Source organism: Ruditapes philippinarum, unplaced genomic scaffold (assembly GCF_026571515.1).
Source record: "Ruditapes philippinarum isolate M1 unplaced genomic scaffold, ASM2657151v2 ctg4410_1_1_1_1, whole genome shotgun sequence".
Classification (NCBI taxonomy): Eukaryota; Metazoa; Mollusca; class Bivalvia; order Venerida; family Veneridae; genus Ruditapes; species Ruditapes philippinarum.
Genome location: NW_026865397.1, coordinates 1 through 23,888, shown reverse-complemented (window position 1 = coordinate 23,888; position 23,888 = coordinate 1). Strand labels below are relative to the sequence as shown.

Here is a 23,888-nt window from a genome sequence, read left to right as displayed (position 1 = left end):
TTTAAGTACTTTTTGCGTTATCGCGGGATCCAGGTTATGTGTAAAATTTGCCATATTTTCAGTCTATTTGTTGCCATAGCAACCAGAATTTTCAACATAGGAAGAAAAGAAAAAGACGTGCATAATCTCCATACTGCCATCTATCCATATATCAAGTTTCATTAAAATATCTTCAGTACTTTTTGCGTTATCGCGGGATCCAGTTTTGTGGACGGACGGACTGACGGACGGACAGACGGACGGACAGACAGACGGACGGAGGGTAAACCTAAAGTCCCCTCCGGTAAACCGGTAGGGGACTAAAAAGTATGTAGCCCAGTTTGGGAAATTTTGCATCTTAAAATTGCTGAATTGGGAAAAATATTTGGTACCATTCGAAATCTCCTTTCAGGCTCTTTTGGTGTAGTATTTGAATTATGCCACAATAAGTATTCTGACCAACACAAATATCAATCAAAGCATAACATTAACAAAAATATTTGAAGATAAAATGTGAGGAAATATCTGTTTGCAAGATGCCAGAATGAATGTCATTTGGATATTAGGAATTTCAGTTTGATTGGGAATTTTGCTTAAAGATTCCGAAAAAATAAGATTATTTGCCATTGGGAATGTGTATTATAAAATATTCTGACACCGTGGTGACAGTTGGAAAAGGTCCCATACTGAATGACAAATAAATAAAAGTGTAGACTATAAAACTAATGAGGTTTTAAAAGCATTATATCATCTGACCTCCCTACATTCAACATTCGAGCAGAAGGTTTCGTGTAGTAGAAGAATCTCTTGTGATCATCCATCCAAATCTCTGCAACACGCTTGATATTCCTGTCATAAATAAAATATATATTTCTAACAAGTTAACATATCATATGATTTCTTATGAACCTTTTTTTTAACAAATACCCATCTATTGACAGAATGAGATTGCTTAGGTATTAATGTAATATATCTTAGGGTTGGCAAAGAGAACCATATTTCAATACTCAAGTAATCAGTCATTCTTCCCATTTTGTATTCGGTAGCTTGTAAGCTTTTGTTTGTTTCATTTTACCCCTTTTTCCAACAGTATTTCAGTCATATAGGCTGGTAGTTTCCTAACTATCGTTCCTGGAGAGTTACACCAGTACTGGACTACCTTCCTCCACACTAAACTACCAAAGCATCTCCCGGGGATCAAACCCACGCCAGAGAGGTAACTTGATTAGAAGTCATCGACTCTAACCCCTTGACCAGGGAGGCGGTCTCTTGTTAGCTTTCTTAGGAGTATAAGAATGTATAACAATTTATTATATTTAGTTGTTGTTTATTACAAGTCCAATTACAGTTATAACAATGATTCCTCAAGCCACTTACCGTATACATGATAACCACAGAATAGGACTTGAGACTGGTTTAAATAAGCAAAAAGCTATGATTATAATCAAGGTATATACCTGCTTTATTCAAGTACGTAAATTTTACCTTTCCAACTCATCAAGAACAGTTGAGATAGAATATTTACCAGTTATATGATAATATCTAATTTCACTGATGAAAGCATGTTTCAAACATAAACTAAGCCTACACTGATCTTACTTTAAGTAGATGTTTTGCTTTCCGGACGGTACTCCATGAATCTCATTGTCCAGTTCGTGGTGACCTACACGACTACACAACAATATCTCGACAACACCATTACACAACCATGTTTTAAATGATAATTCTGGAAACATAAAATATTGTGTGGTTTTCTTTTTACATTTGTCAATATTTACTTACCATACTTAATATCTTAAATAGACTTGACCATTTTTCATTCTGAACAAAACTATTCATAATTCTTTTGGGGAAGTCAGGAAAATTTCAAAATATGTTGAGACTGAATTAGCAAACAGTGCAGACCATGATAAGACAGCACAGATATGTTGGCTAATCTTGGTCTGCACTGGTCACATGGGTATTTTCAGTTGCCGCCAGTTGACTACGGGTCAACAAAATGAGCCGCGCTATAACAAAACCAACATAATGGGTTTGCGACCAGCATGGATCCAGACCAGCCTTCGCATCCACTGCAGTCTGATCAGGATCCATGCTGTTCGCTTACAAACCCTATAACAAGTAGAGAAACTGATAGCGAACAGCATGGATCCTGATCAGACTGCGCAGGCTGGTCTGGATCCATGCTGGTCGCAAACCCATTATGTTGGTTTTGTCATGGTGCGGCTCAAATATTTCAACAAAATTTAACCTATAATTGTCTGATAATCAACATACAACTGCTGTATGTACAAACTTGCTTTAAATTACATTGTCAAGCCCAATCTTTAATGTATATACTTCTGGTCGGGACCATCAACCGGACACTTTTTGAACATTTTTCCGTACAGATTATAAAATTTTAAACCTAGAGATATTAAAATTTGACACAGTTCAGGTAGGTTCTTCTCCTTACTAACACACTAGTTTGTTTATTTCTGATTGTATTGACACTTATATCTGAGGCTCGACAAAGAGGGTATCAAAATTACCTAAATTGTCTACACTTCAGTACCATGTGTCCGGACAGATATGTACATGACCAGATTTATTTCAGATAAAAGCTTGGGTGTTTTTATTTGTTTATTTTTAACATGATGTACAATATTTCAGCAACAAATGCTGAAGTTTTGGATATTCTATTGTTTACTCTGCAAATGATTATAGCTGGTATATGTGGTCAGGCATTTCTTTCTTGACCCCAAAATTTCAACATCAACATTCTTGAAATAAACATTTAAATATTACCTTTTACGGAGATTGAAATAAATTTATTTACTTAATTTTAGAAGAAACATGCATTTATTGTTGATAAAAAAGTGACTGACAACCATTGAACAAAGAAAATACTAAATTAAGCATTTTCGGGGCCGTCCGGGTTTGGTGGTTGTCCGGTTTTGGTGGTCCCAAACCAGTAAACAGCAATGTTTACCCTAAATTAACCAAAACATTGCTAAAGATGCATGACTGACATGTCATTCCCTGCTGAAATTTGGATCATTTTATTAGTAGCTTCACCCTTATGAAGCTAAATTTGTTAATTGAAAATGTTAATCTTTCAAGATAGGCAAAAACATTTATCAATTGTAGGGAAAACTTTCAAAATAAGTAGAGACTTTATAATAATGGAATAGTGAACAGTGTAGACCATGATCAGAGGACACTTGGGTCTGCACTCGTTGCATGGGAAGATTTTGTAGTCATCAGCAGACTAAGGGTTTAAGATGTCAAAAACTAAAAATACAAAAATTAAGTAGTGTACAGTATATAGTATAGCCAGTCCATGGATATACAAGTTGACTCAACTCAATATTCGTGGCGTGCATGTGTGTCTATTTCTATCTCCGCGCTGGCAATTTTTTACTTTATCACTTTACTATATACAAGCTTGGTAGGAGAACTAGAAAAGGATAGTCAATGCTTTGTAATGGCAACTTTTACTTATCAATTTAAAATGTACAAGCTTGACAGGAGAACTAGAAGAAGTTTGCACCAACTTCAAAAATATCAGAACATGTGATTAAATTGCATGAGAAAATGTAACAAATGGTTGTCCATGAATTATTTGATATATAGCATACCAAAATTGTCTCCACCCTCCAATTCTAGCTCATCATCAAATTTTCCTAGCTGTAGGAATCTGTCTTTTCTTATACAAAATACATGACCTGGATAAACTGGGGACCTGAAAATATCACAAAATGTTATTCTTTACCAAATGTAAATGGCATGTAAAATGATAAATATATTATTGTTGTTTTATACTTGAAAATCATACATGTGTACTATGATAGCAACAATTTTGAAAATACAAACAATAATCAGTTATGCCCTTGATGATTATAAAAGCAATTATCATCGGGTAACTTATATACTACCCTGTCCTTGATTCAAGACTAGTTTTGTTTAGGTTCATTGACCATTGATGTCCAAAATTTAACTGAGTTGGTAAACAGGATAAGGATAAGCAACAAACATTAATTCCAATCCCATTGTCAACTTAGTTGGTAAACAGGAAAAGGATGAGCAACAAACCTTAAATCCAATCCCACCGTATGGGACCATGTGTTAATGCTGTATGCCAAATATCAAGAGAATGTGATAATTTGTTGCTGAAAAAACTGTCATGAAAATTTCCTACCATTGACCATTAATGTTGAAAAGTCGGTAAACAGGAAGAGGATGAACGACAGACTCGAAATTGAGTCCCCTGGAATGGGACCAAGTTTTAATGCTGTATACCAAATAACAAGAGGCTTTGATAAGTAGTTGCTGAGAAAACTGTTACGAAAAGTTTTTTCCCGCCCGCCCGCCGCCCTTCATTCACCATTCTATACCCCAGGTTTGCCAAAAATAGGCATTCAAAAAATCAAGATAAATTTAATGTATAAGCTAGAAGACAACAACATAGATGTTTTGAACCAGTAAGAAAAGGTGTTAGAAAATGACACTGTAAAAATGCTGAAGGTGCTCAAGGGTTACTTTATTTTGGGAAGCTTTTGCTTTGAATTTCCATGATTTTGTTAAGCTATTATCAAGGTTTATTTCGGAACACATTTAATACTTTGCTAGAGTGGTGGCGTGACCAAGTGGTTAACATGTCGGACTAGTAATCTAAGGATTGCCAACTGCATGGGTTCAAACCCTGTCAGAGGAAAGCCTTTGTTTCCTTGAGCAAGATACTTTACATTCATTGCTAAGTACTGGTTGGTTCCAGGAACGGATTTTAGAGTGTTTCAATAAGCTTATAGCTTCCAACACAAACAAACTAAATTAAATTTGTACAAACTAATACTAATAATAACATATCTGTCCAATCAGTTTAGAGATATGCATCTTTCCAGATATTCCAGATACTATAGACGATGATTGCTCAATCTTTATATTTTAACATTAAAGGGGCCTTCAGCTTTTCTAAAAGTTAAATACGTTATATTTAGTTCAGTCCTTTCATATAATTCAAATAAAAAGAATTAAAGTGGAAAATGAAATTTGCGGACAATAAAATATATCAACAATAAGGAAACCCCTCATTATCTTTAATCTACCTGAGTCCGCTCTCTATATGTAAATTAGAAAAGCAGAGGATTCATTACCCGATCTTTTAAGAACTTCAATGGCACTCTATAAATAGCTCTTGAGACACTGTTTTAAAGAAGGCTTAACAGTGATATGATGCACTTTTCCAAGACAAAATTACTGAAATACTTAGTTTCAAACAACACAGAAACGTTTTTTTCAAACAGAAAATAAAAGCTCAAGGCTGCTTTAAAATATCTTAGATCATAAATAGATAGCTAATAATTCATTACAAGACAATGATCATTTTACTGTAGCACAACCTAGTACCGGTAACTAGATCTTACTTCAACAATTTAACTATAGTAGTAAATCACCATATAACTCTGCAGATATAAGTGTTACTTTTTCATAATCCAGCAAAAATACTTGCCTTATAATTTTGCCATTTAGCTGCTCATTTCCTTGACTGCTCTCTTCCCATTTAAAGATTAAACTCCAATCAAACCCTGAAAATGGAATGAAAATTGAATAATTTTTGTTGTTTGCATATACCTGTCTAATGACACAAAACACATGTACAGAATGATGACACTGAACTCGACCTAAACAAAGGTTTATGATACTGGGTATAGCAGTTGCATTTTCAAAGATAACTTTAAAATAAGTTGTTTTTTTTCCAAGCATCAAAAATTAAAATCTTGCAAAGTCTACAACCAAACAAATACAAAGTACTGTATAAGTGGATATTTATTCGTCACAAAAAATTTGAGAAATGTCAAAAATGTGGACCTTTTTTGCATGCAGAATTATTTGCGAAAATTTGATATATATTTTTGTGATAACATTAATTAAGCTGGTAGATGTTAAGAATATGCCATTATTGTAATCATTCTTTTCAATTGTTTAATACCTTTATTACTTATACAACTGTTTGAAATATACATTGTTAGTTTGATAAAGGACCCAATCACATATTTCTTTGTCATATTTTGAAACATTCTTTTGTTATATGAATAACCTGTTGAGTCATTAACACATATGAGCCACGTCATGACAAAACCAACATAGTGCGTTTGCGACCAGCATGGATCCAGACTAGCCTGCCCATCCGCGCAGTCTGATCAGGATCCATGCTGTTTGCTTACAAACCCTATTACAAGTAGAGAAACTGATAGCGAACAGCATGGATCCTGATCAGACTGCGCTGATGCGCAGGCTGGTCTGGATCTATGCTGGTCGCAAACGCACTATGTTGGTTTTGTCATGGCGCGGCTCATATATTGTTTTATATTTATATTGTGATTTGTTAAGACCAAACTTAAAGAAACAAGCATGAGAAAAATTAATCTCAGTACATGAGCAGACAAACTTATTCATGTACAATGTAAGATGCTGTATGAAAACGTGTTTTAAATGATAGAAAAAAGTTTGCATAAATGGGAATAATTTTTGCGTGATGAAATATTTGCGATTAATTTCAAATCGCAAAAATCGCAAATATTTCCATGTCGCAAAAATAACCACTTAAACAGTATATTGAGATTTATAAAAAACAAACAAAAAAACTATAAAATTTTACCTCCCCTTCCAGAATTCATTGAGGCAGAGTATTCTCCCTTTGTATCAATTTTATCCAATACAGGGGCAACAACTGCAGTTGGTAATTGAGCCAGTCTATCAATCAAAGGCTGAAGCCATCCCACATTCACCTCACAGTCAGCTTTTAGAAACATTAACACAGGTCCCTGTGCCATACTGACAGCTAGATTATAACTTCGGATTATACCTACATGTGTATATACAAATTAAATGATCAAAGCTAATTCACTTAATTAAATGATGATTATACAGACATTTAATGATCACCAGGGCTTCCATTAATGGAAGTTTGGGAGTCATTTACTCCTTGGTTCTGGCTTGTGACTTCCAGTTTATAATGCTTTTCCTTTATTAACCCATTACTTCATATACACGCCTTTTAACGCCTTTTTCACCCCCCCCCCCTTTTTTGCTGTCTCAAATGATGAAAAAATGCCTTATTTAGGCCCCCAACACTTGTTTTTGTTTGAGAAATGTTGTTAAAAAAAGTGACCTCTTCTTCGGCGCGGCCCCCCAACCAAAAGATACATCAGGGGGTTGCCAGAAGGGGGATGTGCCCCCTTCTGTTTGGGGGGTTTGAAGGGTGGCGGAGTCCCCCTCATCGCCAAGAAAATTTTGGACTTGTGAGAGGCTGTAAATGGCCCCAGATTGATCATAAGGTAACGTGTTACCAACGCTGAAAAGCATTTGACTCTATCTCAATCCATTGAGAAGTTGCAGCACTTTGAAATCAATTTTGATGGAAAAAATCAACGCAAAATAGTGATTTTTGGCAATTTTGAGATGTCCCCTCGTTGCCATGGTAACAGAAAATTTAAGCCTGAGCATGTTGTTGCAAGGGCAATGGTCCAGTCAACATTTGTGCCAAGTTTGATTAGTGTTGAAGCAGTTTTTATAGTATTATAGCAATTTGAACTTGTAACGGGAGACTTTTCAATGAAAACAGCCATTTTTCACAAAATGCTCATGAAGCAATGGGTTAATGAAAAAAATAAAAAAATGTACAAAACAACAATTTTTCTTCAAATTTATATGACAGGCCATGTTTAAACATGAAAAAACACGATTTAGGGTAATTTCAAGTATTTTGATCATTTTCTGTTAACCCATTACTTCATATACACGCCTTTTAACGCCTTTTTCACCCCCCCCTTTTTTGCTGTCTCAAATGATGAAAAAATGCCTTATTTAGGCCCCCAACACTTGTTTTTGTTTGAGAAATGTTGTTAAAAAAAGTGACCCCTTTTTCGGCGCGGCCCCCCAACCAAAAGATACATAAGGGGGTTGCCAGAAGGGGGATGTGCCCCCTTCTGTTTGGGGGGTTTGAAGGGGGGCGGAGTCCCCCTCATCGCCAAGAAAATTTTGGACTTGTGAGAGGCTGTAAATGGCCCCAGATTGATCATAAGGTAACGTGTTACCAACGCTGAAAAGCATTTGACTCTATCTCAATCCATTGAGAAGTTGCAGCACTTTGAAATCAATTTTGATGGAAAAAATCAACGCAAAATAGTGATTTTTGGCAATTTTGAGATGTCCCCTCGTTGCCATGGTAACAGAAAATTTAAGCCTGAGCATGTTGTTGCAAGGGCAATGGTCCAGTCAACATTTGTGCCAAGTTTGATTAGTGTTGAAGCAGTTTTTATAGTATTATAGCAATTTGAACTTGTAACGGGAGACTTTTCAATGAAAACAGCCATTTTTCACAAAATGCTCATGAAGCAATGGGTTAATGAAAAAAATAAAAAAATGTACAAAACAACAATTTTTCTTCAAATTTATATGACAGGCCATGTTTAAACATGAAAAAACACGATTTAGGGTAATTTCAAGTATTTTGATCATTTTCTGTTAACCCATTACTTCATATACACGCCTTTTAACGCCTTTTTCACCCCCCCCCCCTTTTTTGCTGTCTCAAATGATGAAAAAATGCCTTATTTAGGCCCCCAACACTTGTTTTTGTTTGAGAAATGTTGTTAAAAAAAGTGACCTCTTCTTCGGCGCGGCCCCCCAACCAAAAGATACATCAGGGGGTTGCCAGAAGGGGGATGTGCCCCCTTCTGTTTGGGGGGTTTGAAGGGTGGCGGAGTCCCCCTCATCGCCAAGAAAATTTTGGACTTGTGAGAGGCTGTAAATGGCCCCAGATTGATCATAAGGTAACGTGTTACCAACGCTGAAAAGCATTTGACTCTATCTCAATCCATTGAGAAGTTGCAGCACTTTGAAATCAATTTTGATGGAAAAAATCAACGCAAAATAGTGATTTTTGGCAATTTTGAGATGTCCCCTCGTTGCCATGGTAACAGAAAATTTAAGCCTGAGCATGTTGTTGCAAGGGCAATGGTCCAGTCAACATTTGTGCCAAGTTTGATTAGTGTTGAAGCAGTTTTTATAGTATTATAGCAATTTGAACTTGTAACGGGAGACTTTTCAATGAAAACAGCCATTTTTCACAAAATGCTCATGAAGCAATGGGTTAATGAAAAAAATAAAAAAATGTACAAAACAACAATTTTTCTTCAAATTTATATGACAGGCCATGTTTAAACATGAAAAAAACCGATTTAGGGTAATTTCAAGTATTTTGATCATTTTCTGTTAATGAAAAAAATAAAAAAATGTACAAAACAACAATTTTTCTTCAAATTTATATGACAGGCCATGTTTAAACATGAAAAAACACGATTTAGGGTAATTTCAAGTATTTTGATCATTTTCTGTTAACCCATTACTTCATATACACGCCTTTTAACGCCTTTTTCACCCCCCCCCCTTTTTTGCTGTCTCAAATGATGAAAAAATGCCTTATTTAGGCCCCCAACACTTGTTTTTGTTTGAGAAATGTTGTTAAAAAAAGTGACCTCTTTTTCGGCGCGGCCCCCCAACCAAAAGATACATAAGGGGGTTGCCAGAAGGGGGATGTGCCCCCTTCTGTTTGGGGGGTTTGAAGGGGGCGGAGTCCCCCTCATCGCCAAGAAAATTTTGGACTTGTGAGAGGCTGTAAATGGCCCCAGATTGATCATAAGGTAACGTGTTACCAACGCTGAAAAGCATTTGACTCTATCTCAATCCATTGAGAAGTTGCAGCACTTTGAAATCAATTTTGATGGAAAAAATCAACGCAAAATAGTGATTTTTGGCAATTTTGAGATGTCCCCTCGTTGCCATGGTAACAGAAAATTTAAGCCTGAGCATGTTGTTGCAAGGGCAATGGTCCAGTCAACATTTGTGCCAAGTTTGATTAGTGTTGAAGCAGTTTTTATAGTATTATAGCAATTTAAACTTGTAACGGGAGACTTTTCAATGAAAACAGCCATTTTTCACAAAATGCTCATGAAGCAATGGGTTAATGAAAAAAATAAAAAAATGTACAAAACAACAATTTTTCTTCAAATTTATATGACAGGCCATGTTTAAACATGAAAAAACACGATTTAGGGTAATTTCAAGTATTTTGATCATTTTCTGTTAACCCATTACTTCATATACACGCCTTTTAACGCCTTTTTCACCCCCCCCCCTTTTTTTGCTGTCTCAAATGATGAAAAAATGCCTTATTTAGGCCCCCAACACTTGTTTTTGTTTGAGAAATGTTGTTAAAAAAAGTGACCTCTTCTTCGGCGCGGCCCCCCAACCAAAAGATACATCAGGGGGTTGCCAGAAGGGGGATGTGCCCCCTTCTGTTTGGGGGGTTTGAAGGGTGGCGGAGTCCCCCTCATCGCCAAGAAAATTTTGGACTTGTGAGAGGCTGTAAATGGCCCCAGATTGATCATAAGGTAACGTGTTACCAACGCTGAAAAGCATTTGACTCTATCTCAATCCATTGAGAAGTTGCAGCACTTTGAAATCAATTTTGATGGAAAAAATCAACGCAAAATAGTGATTTTTGGCAATTTTGAGATGTCCCCTCGTTGCCATGGTAACAGAAAATTTAAGCCTGAGCATGTTGTTGCAAGGGCAATGGTCCAGTCAACATTTGTGCCAAGTTTGATTAGTGTTGAAGCAGTTTTTATAGTATTATAGCAATTTAAACTTGTAACGGGAGACTTTTCAATGAAAACAGCCATTTTTCACAAAATGCTCATGAAGCAATGGGTTAATGAAAAAAATAAAAAAATGTACAAAACAACAATTTTTCTTCAAATTTATATGACAGGCCATGTTTAAACATGAAAAAACACGATTTAGGGTAATTTCAAGTATTTTGATCATTTTCTGTTAATGAAAAAAATAAAAAAATGTACAAAACAACAATTTTTCTTCAAATTTATATGACAGGCCATGTTTAAACATGAAAAAACACGATTTAGGGTAATTTCAAGTATTTTGATCATTTTCTGTTAACCCATTACTTCATATACACGCCTTTTTCCCCCCCCCCCCTTTTTTGCTGTCTCAAATGATGAAAAAATGCCTTATTTAGGCCCCCAACACTTGTTTTTGTTTGAGAAATGTTGTTAAAAAAAGTGACCTCTTCTTCGGCGCGGCCCCCCAACCAAAAGATACATCAGGGGGTTGCCAGAAGGGGGATGTGCCCCCTTCTGTTTGGGGGGTTTGAAGGGTGGCGGAGTCCCCCTCATCGCCAAGAAAATTTTGGACTTGTGAGAGGCTGTAAATGGCCCCAGATTGATCATAAGGTAACGTGTTACCAACGCTGAAAAGCATTTGACTCTATCTCAATCCATTGAGAAGTTGCAGCACTTTGAAATCAATTTTGATGGAAAAAATCAACGCAAAATAGTGATTTTTGGCAATTTTGAGATGTCCCCTCGTTGCCATGGTAACAGAAAATTTAAGCCTGAGCATGTTGTTGCAAGGGCAATGGTCCAGTCAACATTTGTGCCAAGTTTGATTAGTGTTGAAGCAGTTTTTATAGTATTATAGCAATTTGAACTTGTAACGGGAGACTTTTCAATGAAAACAGCCATTTTTCACAAAATGCTCATGAAGCAATGGGTTAAATATATAATGTGACTTCAAATTTCAGAGATTTTGCAGTTTCGGACTTCCAAATTTTGAAACTTAATGGAAGCCCTGGATCATTGTATAAAATATGTGTCTTTATAACAAGGCATCAACATAATGTGCTTGAATCTATGTTTTTTCTTTTGCATTTAAGTTATCCTAAAACTGTAAGGGTTATAGCTTCACTGGTGAAAGTAAACATCAGATGCCCCTTCCAGCACTATTTCAAGCACAAGCAGGCACACAAGTAGAAGCACTGACTGTATAGTTTCCTCACATCTAAAATTTTAACTTATGAACTTGACTTAAAGCCTATAAGCAATAAGGAGTCAAGGTCATATTTCAATACATTAAAGTTTTCCTACAAAGGTATTGAACTACATGTATTCTGTGTCTAACAAGGAATGCTCCACATTTTAGAATAAATTGGTTAAGGCTAAGTTGTCTATGTAAAGACAACAGACATACTTTACAAAACAATATAGACCCTGTTTGGGCAAAACAAACCAATTACGTTAAATTCCTACAATTATATAGATCTAATGTTAAATTAAGTTTAATGTTTTAATACATAAAGCTAAACTATACATACCCTCTTGTTTCTGATTACGAATAATCTTCACTTTTGGAATTCTTGACAACATTTCAGAAGCACTTGCTAAAACAAGAAAACTAGATTATACTATAAAGATTTTTGACAGATTATATGGCCCTATATAAATGGCTGTTTGCATATATAACCCAAGCCTTTAGAAATCGAGCTAAAAATAAAGCAAAAATAACATATATTTTACCTGTATATTTGAAAATAATAAGAACAGTATAAAATTTGTATTAGTATCTGCACCGCTAGGTTTTTTATTAGACCAATGTTTTTTTCAGGGAGTCTAAAATCAGTTCATTGTCTGTTTTACTAGGTACAAAACTCCCTTTAGTCAGACCAACCATACTAGTGATCCAGGTACAAAAACGGACTTGATAGCCTATAGGCTAAGACCAACCATAATGGTGGTCAAAGTACGGCAATGGACTTGATAGCCATAATGTTGGTCAAAGTATGACAATGGACTTGATAGCTTAAAGCAAGACCAACCATAACGGTGGTCAAAGAATGGAAATACACTTGATAGCCTAAAGTAAGACCAACCATAATGGTGGTCAAAGTATGGAAATACACTTGATAGCCTAAAGTAAGACCAACCATAATGGTGGTCAAAGTATGGAAATACACTTGATAGCCTAAAGTAAGACCAACCATAATGGTGGTCAAAGTATGGAAATGGACTTGATAGCCTAAAGTAAGACCAACCATAATGGTGGTCAAAGTATGGAAATGGACTTGATAGCCTAAAGTAAGACCAACCATAATGGTGGTCAAAGTATGGAAATACACTTGATAGCCTAAAGTAAGACCATAATGGTGGTCAAAGTATGACAATGGATTTGATAGCCTAAAGTAAGACCAACCATAATGGTGGTCAAAGAATGGAAATACACTTGATAGCCTAAAGTAAGACAAACCATAACGGTGGTCAAAGTATGGAAATGGACTTGATAGCCTAAAGTAAAACCAACCATAATGGTGGTCAAAGTATGGAAATACACTTGATAGCCTAAAGTAATGACAATGGACTTGATAGCCTAAAGTAAGATCAACCATAATGGTGGTCAAAGTATGGAAATACACTTGATAGCCTAAAGTAAGACCAACCATAATGGTGGTCAAAGTATGACAATGGACTTGATAGCCAAAAGTAAGACCAACCATAATGGTGGTCAACGTATGGAAATATACTTGATAGCCTAAGGTAAGATAAACCATAATGATCGTCAAATTATGACAATGGACTTGATAGCCTAAAGTAAGACCAACCATAATGATGGTCAAAGTATGACAATGGACTTGTTAGCCTATAGTAAGACCTACCATAATGGTGGTCAGAATAGGGAAATGGACTTGATAGCCAAAAGTAAGACCAACCATAATTGTGGTCAAAGTATGGAAATGGACTTGATAGCCAAAAGTAAGACCAACCATAATGGTGGTCAAAGTATGGAAATACACTTGACCGCCTAAAGTAAGACCAACCATAATGGTGGTCAAAGTATGGAAATACACTTGATAGCCTAAAGTAAGACCAACCATAATGGTGGTCAAAGTATGGAAATGGACGTGATAGCCTAAAGTAAGACCAAGCATAATGGTGGTCAAAGTATGGAAATACACTTGATAGCCTAAAGTAAGACCAACCATAATGGTGGTCAAAGTATGGAAATGGACGTGATAGCCTAAAGTAAGACCAACCATAATGGTGGTCAAAGTATGGAAATACACTTGATAGCCTAAAGTAAGACCAACCATAATGGTGGTCAAAGTATGGAAATGGACGTGATAGCCTAAAGTAAGACCAACCATAATGGTGGTCAAAGTATGGAAATGGACGTGATAGGTCTGATAGGCAAAATTTGACTGTAACGAGTTAGTAGAGCTGCATTTTGTATGCTAGCATACAAACTAACAAAATCCTAAAACTATGTATTTTACTTTCAGATATCTGGTTGCCGTAATTGCTCATACAAAGTCACCATTTCTACAAAATAAATAAGACTTGGTGCTTTTTAATAGTTATTTTCTTTCAAAATTGTTAATTCAGTAGTTGTGCAATAACACTGGTATGCCGGTAAAACCGATGTTCCAACTACTGTACCTGTCATACGATACTACAGTACCACTGACAAATTTCCACATACCATCTTCACTATTATCATCCAGCAGTAGGATTTCAAGGATCAACTCTGGTGGGGTTCTTAACAAAATACTGAAACAAACAAATCATGCATTTAAATTACAAAGCAAACAATGTGACAACATTGAGAGCTACATATTCAAAACTACATGTACATTGTATGTGTAAAAAGATATGCTAGTTTCCCCTTTTTTTATTTTCCAGTTGGATTTACGTAGCACAAAAACAGTAGAGGTCCAATGACAAACCACTAGCTTTATTTGTGAAGGTAGACCTTAGGTGCCTCTCCTTGCATTATTTCATGCACAAGAGGGCACCTGTATACCATCAACATTTTTCAAGCTAGCTGAATAACTTCTTCATATGAAATAATCCAAAGTCACTGGCGTGGTTCAAACCTACATTGATAAGGGAGCAAGAGGTTTGAAGTCAACACCCTTTACCACTTGGCCACTGACACCACTTTACTCATTATATATATCAATGACTTGTTTTAAATTTAATGTTCTACTTTACTGAAATGACAAATGAAACGAAATATTTGACTGTATTAAGTTTACCAAAAACTCATGTAATTAACAATATACAAAACATACTATGAAGATATCATAGAAAATTATTTAATTTGTTTTTACCTGTATATAATTTTCAGTAGATTTAACCTCATTTGATTGTTATAATAGACAATAATACTGGTTTGTAGAGATATAATACTTTCCTTCTTTGACAAACATCTGAAGCAAAAATTAAACATTATTAAAATATGGTTCAATGAAAAACATATACAATCAAATATATATTAAGTGCCCACCCAGGGTACAAGAATCTTGTAATATATATATTACATTTATACTGAGGGGATAAAAACTATGCAAGACTCTACACTGGTGGAATAATCATTAGAATAAAATGAGCCGCGTCATGACAAAACCAACATAGTGGGTTTGTGACCAGCATTGATCCAGACCAGCCTGCGCATCCGCGCTGTCTGATCAGGATCCATGCTGTTCGCTATCAGTTTCTCTACTTGTAATAGGGTTTGTAAGCGAACAGCATAGATCCTGATCAGACTGCGCAGATGTACAGGCTGGTCAGGATCCATGCTGGTCGCAAACCCATAATGTTGGTTTTGCCTTGACGCGGCTCAAATGAGTAAATAGTGACATCTAGACATCTATCTGTTCTCAAAAATTAACTCTCTCACTCTGCTAAATTTTTTAAATGAACTTGTCCAGCTTCCAATATGGGAACTGTTCATTAGATTTTTTTTAGTATATCAAGATTACTTCTATCACCAAAATGTTAACTGGTCAAAAGTAAAGAGCCTGGTCAGACTGCATTAATCTGCAAGCCAGTTTGGCTCTATACTGTTGGCAGAAGCTAATCACTTTCCTTTTCAGCAGAGTTATAGTTAATCAAACACTTGTAGGTTAGGTTTAATTAATTACTTATATATCTACTTATAGGCTAGCCTCTACAAACCTTTCAAGTTAAAATATATTCATATACTTTTGATAGTTTTGTTAAAGCAGCAAGTCTCCAGATTCATGCTAATTTTCATGAAAATTTTGAATGTGTTTTAAAAGAAGTAAATAAAGAAAAGTAGTTTGCACATTACAAATGGCACTTACAATCCATGAAAAATACCATTAAGAGCTCAAAATATACAAAAACAGTCCTTACTGTGTTAGTCACTCAGTAGCAATATGGTGATAAAATACTGCAAAATCAGTCATTAATCACACAGAATATAAAAATTATTACTTGAATCAGGATTCTTTTTTACTTTTCTTAAAATCTTCGTACATGTTTCTCAAGTTTGATTTTCTTGAAATAATTTGGCTCATCTGGAGGCATGCAGCTTTAAAAGATATATGAGCCGCGTCACGACAAAACCAACATAGTTCGTTTGCGACCAGCATGGATCCAGACCAGCCTGCGCATCCGCACAGTCTGATCAGGATCCATGCTGTTTGCTATCAGTTTCTCTACTTGAAATAGAGTTGGTAAGCGAACAGCATGGATCCTGGTCAGACTGCGCTGGCTGGTTTGGATATATGTTGGTCGCAAACGCAATACGTTGGTTTTGTCGTGAGCGGCTCATATTAATAATTGTTAACAATATTTACATGGCTGGTCTGGTATCTGGATGCTGCCGGTGTAGTGTGGTGATATTTCGATCCTGTCTTCCTTGCAAGGGATTTATACCGGGTTCATTCACAGTCAAAAACTTTGCCATTTCAAAGTCACCGAAATCTACCAGATATTCCTGGAGCAAAATTAGGAGTAATATCAAGATACGTTTATAAATGTGTAACACTTACAGCTTCTCCTTTATTCACACAACCAATTTTAAACACGTTCATACCTTTTTGACTATAGGGGATGGATCAATGTACGGTAGATAATTTCAACAGTAACCTTTTTTTTTACAAAAGTTTATTACAGTGTGTTATTTTTATAGAATGATAGGGGATGGGGTGGGAGATGGGGGATTGCTTTCCTCACATGCTACGCTTCTGTACTGATCTGTCAGCTAACTGCTGCAGACGGTTTATATTTTTCTACTCGCTTTAAACAATTATAAGGCATGTTACAGTATTTTCCCATAAACTCTGTCAAAATTAGAAATTTTAGTATTTCTCATAGGAACTCGAGAACGGGACCGCAGATTGCGGCGTATATTTTCGATCTTGTAACGGTTTTAAAAAACGTTTCTGCTACATCTAAATATATTTTAGTATTATCCGAGTGTATGGACTCAAAAAATATATTATCAATTGAACCCAATCTGTCTCTTTTAAAACTGGTCAAATTTTACGGTATTATAAAACAAGAGGGCCATGATGGCCCTGAGGTTGCTCACCTGTATATAGGCCCCCCCCAACCCCCACCCCCCAACGTTGCAGGGCCAATTTAACCCAAGGGCTTTTATTTGCACAAACTTGGTAGACACCCATAAGAAGATGTTTCATGCTAAACATCTAAGCTCTACCTCATTGGGCTTTTTAAAAGAAGATTTTTTTAAAGTTTTTACTATACACATATAGTTAAAAACAATGACACCACTGGGGCCGGGCCAGTTTTGACCCCAGGGCTTTTATTTGAACAAACTTTGTAGACACTTACTACTTACTAGAAGATGTTTCATGCTTAATATCTAAACTCTAGCTATTTGGGTTTTTTCAAAGAAGATTTTAAGTTTTTGCTATACACATATAAAGAAAATCAATGACCCCCGGGGCGGGGCCAATTTTGACCCCAGGTCTTTTATTTGAAAAAACTTTGTAGACACTCACTAAAAGATGTTTCATGCTTAATATCTTAACTCTAGCTATTTGGGTTTTTTCAAAGAAGATTTTTTAAGTTTTTGCTGTACACATATAAGGAAAATCAATGACCCCCGGGGCGGTGCCAATTTTGACCCCAGGGCTTTTATTTGAACAAACTTGGTAGACACCTATTAGAACATGTTTGATGCTAAATATCTTAGCCATAGCTCTTTGAGTTCTTTAAAAGAAGATTTTTTAAGTTTTTACTATATGCATATAGGGAAAATCAATGACCCCCCAGGGCGGGGCCAATTTTGACCCCAGGGCTTTTATTTGAACAAACTTGGTAGACACTTATTAGAACATGTTTCATGCTAAATATCTTAGCTCTAACTCTTTTGGTTCTCTTAAAGAAGATTTTTTAAGTTTTTACTATATACATATAGGGAAAATCAATGACCCCCTGGGGCCGGGCCAATTTTGACCCCAGGGCTTTTATTTGAACAAACTTGGTAGACACCTATTAGAACATGTTTGATGCTCAATATCTTAGCCATAGCTCTTTGAGTTCTTTAAAAGAAGATTTTTTAAGTTTTTACTATATGCATATAGGGAAAATCAATGACCCCCCAGGGCGGGGCCAATTTTGACCCCAGGGCTTTTATTTGAACAAACTTGGTAGACACCCATTAGAACATGTTTCATGCTAAATATCTTAGCTCTAGTTCTTTGGGTTCTTTAAAAGAAGATTTTTTAAGTTTTTACTATATGCATATAGGGAAAATCAATGACCCTCCGGGGCGGGGCCAATTTTGACCACAGGGCTTTTATTTGAACAAACTTGGTAGACACTCACTAGAAGATGTTTCATGCCAAATATCTAAGCTCTAGCTCTTATGGTTTTTTAAAAGAAGATATTTAAAGTTTTTTCTTTCGGCTGCCATGGCAACCAGAGTTCCGCATGGAATTAAATTCTTTGAAAAATTTTAAAAGGTGACCACCAAAGGAACATTCCTGTGAAGTTTGGATGAAATTGGCTTAGTGGTTTATGAGGAGATGTCATTTAAAGTAAAAGTTTACGGACGGACGGACGGACGCCGGACGAAAAGCGATCACAAAAGCTCACCCTGTCACTTTGTGACAGGTGAGCTAAAAAGACAAGGAGTGACATCCGCCATTTGCCGCAACGTTTTCGGCATGAGTTTTTCCCCTTTGGCTACAATTGATTACTAGTTTTTCAGAATTTTGTTCCCGTTATTTTTGTCAACTATCAGGTATCGTCCGGATATAACGTTAACGGTTTATTGTTTACACGTGTTGACATGTATAGGCGGCAATATAACGGGCGTATTCGTGTATTGATTTGTTAAAATGGAGAAAACAGACACTTTAGTAATATGGTCCAACTGATTTTGCCTAACTGAAAAAAGGAATATTAAAACATGATCCATAGATAAATATTTTAGGCACTCATCTTGTATTCATTACTAGAAAAATTAAAACAAAAATCAAGCATATTAAGGGGGATAACTTACACCGAACATTTCGGTAAATGGCGGATGTCACTCCTTTACTTTTTTCAATATACCGTAAATTTGACTGATTTTTAAATTAGCAGATTATATTTAATTGAGATTAGATACTTAAAGACCACCCGCTCGCATGATATGAAAAGATATTCAAAGGTCGGACAAATAATATGTAAAGCCGGTACGGATTTGGATTTATGCGCCGCAATATGCGGTCCTGTTCCAGAGTTCCTATGGTATTTCTATGAAACAGGATTCAAGAAATTGATAATTTAATATTTTTGAAAGATTTTTGTCTGATCTACTAAATTGCATCAAACTATATATTGACGCATATGCATCCTTAAATATTGTAGATTTTGGGCATATTCAATGGAAACGACAGCAGCTGAAAGCCAAATAACCTGCCAAATAATACTGGATATGCAAGTCCCAGTTCTGCTTTCCATATACAAGAGCGATCAGTGATCACATGTGTCGCCTCATGATCAGACCTGGGGATGATTACATTGATCAGTAATTGATTTAATTACAATTACTTTCAGATTTTATTGTTATTGATTATTATTGATTACTCAGACTTGCTTCTGTAATCAATTGAATTACAATTACTTTAAGAGAGTAATTGATTGATAATTGATTACATTAAATGTAAAGTAGAATCCCTACTAATAAGACTATTTTTTACTAGGTTCTTTATGTCAATGTTGACATGATCCAGAATTAGGAACAACTGCGTATCTACTTTTAAGACCACCTGATTCAGTTCATATTATTTGCTTTATTCTTAATTTGACCCCACTATTGAGACCACTGATATTAAAGTGTGTGTGTGTTTGCGTTTGTTTACCCTCGCCACCGGAAAGAGACCATATGGGCGAGCAGATATTAAAGTCAACACCTATCTAGATTTTATATTTGTTGTTATGATCTGCTTGAATGCTTTGCATGACACTTAATTTCACAAGGTGTGAAAAAATGTTATTATTGGGTTATTGTATGAAATAAGGTGAGAAGGAAAAAATTAGATTTTCAGCAAATTCATTTTGTGAAGAATTAATTTTTATTTGATAGGTGATTTAAATGACTAAAAAAGACCATGGTCATAAAGAATGTAAGCAATGATAAGAATATTTGCAATTAAGACCACCAATAATTAAGACCACTTTGGTCCAGCCCAGATGATGGTCTTAATTAACTTATTAAGGGCTTTTACTGTATAAATGTAAAACAAAATTTTAAACTATATCATCATTCATGTAAAATAAAGGCATCCTTTGAATTGAAATAGTTTCCTGTTAAATCTGAATGTAATCAATGTCGATCAAATTGTAATCATAATTACTGACTGAATTTTAGCTGTAATTGATTAATTACAATTAAGTTAATCAATTTTGGGCAAGGTAATCAATTACATGATGATTATAGTGTAATTGTGTAATCAATTAAAAAATCAATGATTACAATTAATGATTACAATTAATGATTACCCCAGGTCTGCTCATGATGGCCAATTTCATGTTGGGACAAGTTTTGTGACAGACGGACAGTGCACAACTAGACTTGGTACTGATCATTCCTGTAAAGTTTGGATAAAATTGCACCAGTAGTTTATGAGGAGTAGTCCAGACAAGCTTTTGTGTATCTGGCAACACACAGAAAAAAACACCTTTTTATCAAAGGGCCATAACTCGGCCAAAAATCATTCAACCGGAAAACCCGTGCAATGTACGCAAGGACTTGAGCTACAGATCAATCCTGTAGTAAAGTTTCATTGAAATTGCATTAGTGGTAAAAGAGAAGTAGTCCGGACAAACTTTAAAAATAAAAATTATTAAAGGGCCATAACTCTGACAAAAATCATTGAACCGGAAAATGCTGACAATATGCACAACTAGACTTGGTACTGATCATTCCTGTTAAGTTTGGATGAAATTGCACCAGTAGTTTATGAGGAGTAGTCTGGATAAGTTTTGTGACGGACGGACAGACGGAAGTACCAATTTTTCAGGTTTATGAGCTATTTCTATTGTTCTTTTCTTCTGTTTCCTTATGAGCTAACTATTATTCATGGAATGAAGTCCTTGGTTCTCTATTGTCCCAGTGTACCGTTAGTTAGCTCATATACCTAAAATGTTTGTGCGGAAGGACAGACGAACAGACAGACGACGGAGAAGTGATCCCTATATGCTGCCACTACTCTGTAGAGGCGACACAAAAATCTTTTATTTCACATGATTTCCCTATTAATAAATAAATGTCAATTAGGGGTCTCCAGAAAGAATTATGCATTCATAAACATAATTTTATAACACAGTGTTGTATGTAACTGAATTTTCATCATTGTCAAATAAAGTTGTCACATAATCACAACACTTTTTGACTACTTTTGCTACAGTAACAACCATCATTTTGACCTGATATGTCAAACAATTAGTCATGCATATAACTGATTTTACAGCCCATTTAATGAGTGACAGTCTGACAGATGAAAATTAAATTAACAATGTACACACTCAAATTTCTACCCTAATTGAAGAATATTCAAATACGCCATCTTGGCCATGACCATCCCCTGTGCTATTGGTTATTTACAGGAACTTCAAACTTTTATAAATCTCTTCCTTTCCTTGGGACTGTTTCCCATTGGAACCACTTACCCTCCTCAGTTCTCAAACTCAATTCCTCTGAGTAGTTCAGTGCAGGCACATCTAGCATTGAATATGTCTCATCCTTGTTTTCTAGCTCCCTACCACCCCAATCAATGTTCCATCAATGTCAAGTTTGTAGTTTTGCCAAAGTCAGAGAAGCAGTTAAAGGTTTTAACACCGTAATAATTGACAGTTCATGCTTAATTCACAATCTGACAATATCGTTATTTGGTCACCTAGATAGAAAATTTCATATTCAAAATTCAATAATAAAAATGTGTACACTGTACATTGTACACGTCTATTATCTTAGAAATAACATGTAATTATACATGTATATCTATACCGACATGCAAAATTTCTTATTCTGATTAAAAAAACAATAAAAAAAAAAACAAACAGTTCATGCTCTAATGAATATACATACCCCTGGTTTCAATCTGGCTCCCAGTTTTTTCATGACAACGAATGTGTATGCATTTTTCACAAAATAAAACGTCAAAAGTGAAACAAAAATGCCAATTAACCAGGTCAACAATTTTCTCCTTTTTCTTGGATTCATTTTTTACGATCTTTACGATCATTATATCGCATAAAGTGAGTCTGTATAATCCTGTCCCTAGCCAGCATTTAGATATGTAGTATCACCCTTTAATTAGCAACTAATTACTAGGCTTCTCAAATATCTTTTGTTTATGGATTTGCAACGTGGACATATTGGCGGGAGAGGGGAGGTAACTCTAACACAATTTCGGATGAGTCTAAAATTGATGCAGTCGTTGTCATCCCCCGGACCAACATCTGGTGATATCTGAGAAGCCAGTAATTTTCCCATGTTTTATCTTCAAATAATAATAGGAATTATTATATAAGGAATTCTCTTTGAATTTTTCAATTTTTTAGGAATTTTAGCCAAACTGAAAAAAAAAATGGATTTTCCAGGAATTTCAGGGACGCTGGACAGCCTGTGTACGTTGTTTTATTTATATTTAACACATCAAAAGTGAGACATTATAATTATTAACATTTTGAATGCTGTAGGCTAGCAATAACAACAGGTACAGTATACAAACAGTATCAAGTTCAAAACATTTGATAGACCACTATAAAATGTTTACTGTTCAATAATGATATTGAAATCCAAGCAAATGTTATTAATGGTTTAATAGGTCCAAATTTAATGGAAAACAAGTCAGTTTTACAGAAACAGCAAGGGTATTGTTCTAATCATTGTTTTGGCATTATTTAATTATCATTTTGCGTACATGTATGTATAACCATGTACTTATAAATGGTAACAACACATGTATCAGGTTTAAAGTATTCTAGAAGGTACCGTAACAACTGTGAGCACCAGGTTATAATAGAGTAACTAACATCCAAACTGCACTAATTTTACAGCATACTAGCTAACAGTTGGTACCATATTTACAGTATCCTAGGTAACAGCACCAGGTTTATAGTTTGCCAGCAGATAGTTTCCTCAATTTCATGATTATGTAAGACATCTCTTCTCTAGAAGTAACTGCAAACTTCTCAGCATTGAAAGTTTGGAATGGCCGTGGCATGTTCCACATGCCATATGTTGAGTTTAACTTTAAAAAAAACAAGAGCCACCACCTAGTGGAGGCCACGGTCCAAAAGTTTAAAAACACATCTGAGGAAGAATATTAAAAAGTAGAGTACTCATGGTATCAGCATGATATAAAATAATATAAGCAAAAGTTCTCATGATTCTATAAATTTTTATTCAGATTTTTTTCCCTATTCATTGCATTATACAAAACAGTTAACATTGCATATTACTATATTATAATAATTATTATTGTAATGTCTGTTGATACAAATGTAACCTTAATGAAATAAAACAATATTGTATTTTATTACCCGATACCTTATGTAAATGTAATTGGTATTTTTTACTGTTTTCTGAAATTCTAAAAACATCAACGTTCGCGAACTGTTGAATGGTCAATAGTTTGACTGTACCCCTTGTGTGGTCTGACGTCATAGAGGATTCCCCCTTGAAGCGTTAACATATTTGCAAAACTATTTTCTTGTTTCTTCTTTCTTCTGCAAGTACTG

At 35.3% G+C, this 23,888-nt stretch overlaps 1 protein-coding gene across 2 annotated transcripts in view; it reads right to left on the bottom strand.

Moving 5' to 3' along the window:
- LOC132728843 (polypeptide N-acetylgalactosaminyltransferase 2-like) overlaps nucleotides 1-22,553 on the bottom strand; it is a 31,221-nt gene extending 8,668 nt beyond the window's left edge. The window contains exons 1-10 of one of the 2 annotated variants that reach the window (XM_060714526.1): nucleotides 22,231-22,553; nucleotides 16,481-16,620; nucleotides 14,987-15,085; nucleotides 14,356-14,423; nucleotides 12,197-12,262; nucleotides 6,620-6,826; nucleotides 5,471-5,546; nucleotides 3,600-3,703; nucleotides 1,579-1,705; nucleotides 736-828 (exon numbers count right to left, since the gene is read on the bottom strand). In XM_060714526.1, coding sequence (XP_060570509.1) covers nucleotides 736-828; nucleotides 1,579-1,705; nucleotides 3,600-3,703; nucleotides 5,471-5,546; nucleotides 6,620-6,826; nucleotides 12,197-12,262; nucleotides 14,356-14,423; nucleotides 14,987-15,085; nucleotides 16,481-16,620; nucleotides 22,231-22,365 — 1,115 coding nt within the window. In that variant the 5' untranslated portion in view covers nucleotides 22,366-22,553. Of the gene's footprint in view, nucleotides 1-735; nucleotides 829-1,578; nucleotides 1,706-3,599; nucleotides 3,704-5,470; nucleotides 5,547-6,619; nucleotides 6,827-12,196; nucleotides 12,263-14,355; nucleotides 14,424-14,986; nucleotides 15,086-16,480; nucleotides 16,621-21,812; nucleotides 22,001-22,230 lie in introns of those variants that run through there. The other variant, XM_060714527.1, reaches the window with a different exon arrangement.
- Between the last annotated feature and the right edge of the window lie 1,335 nt (nucleotides 22,554-23,888).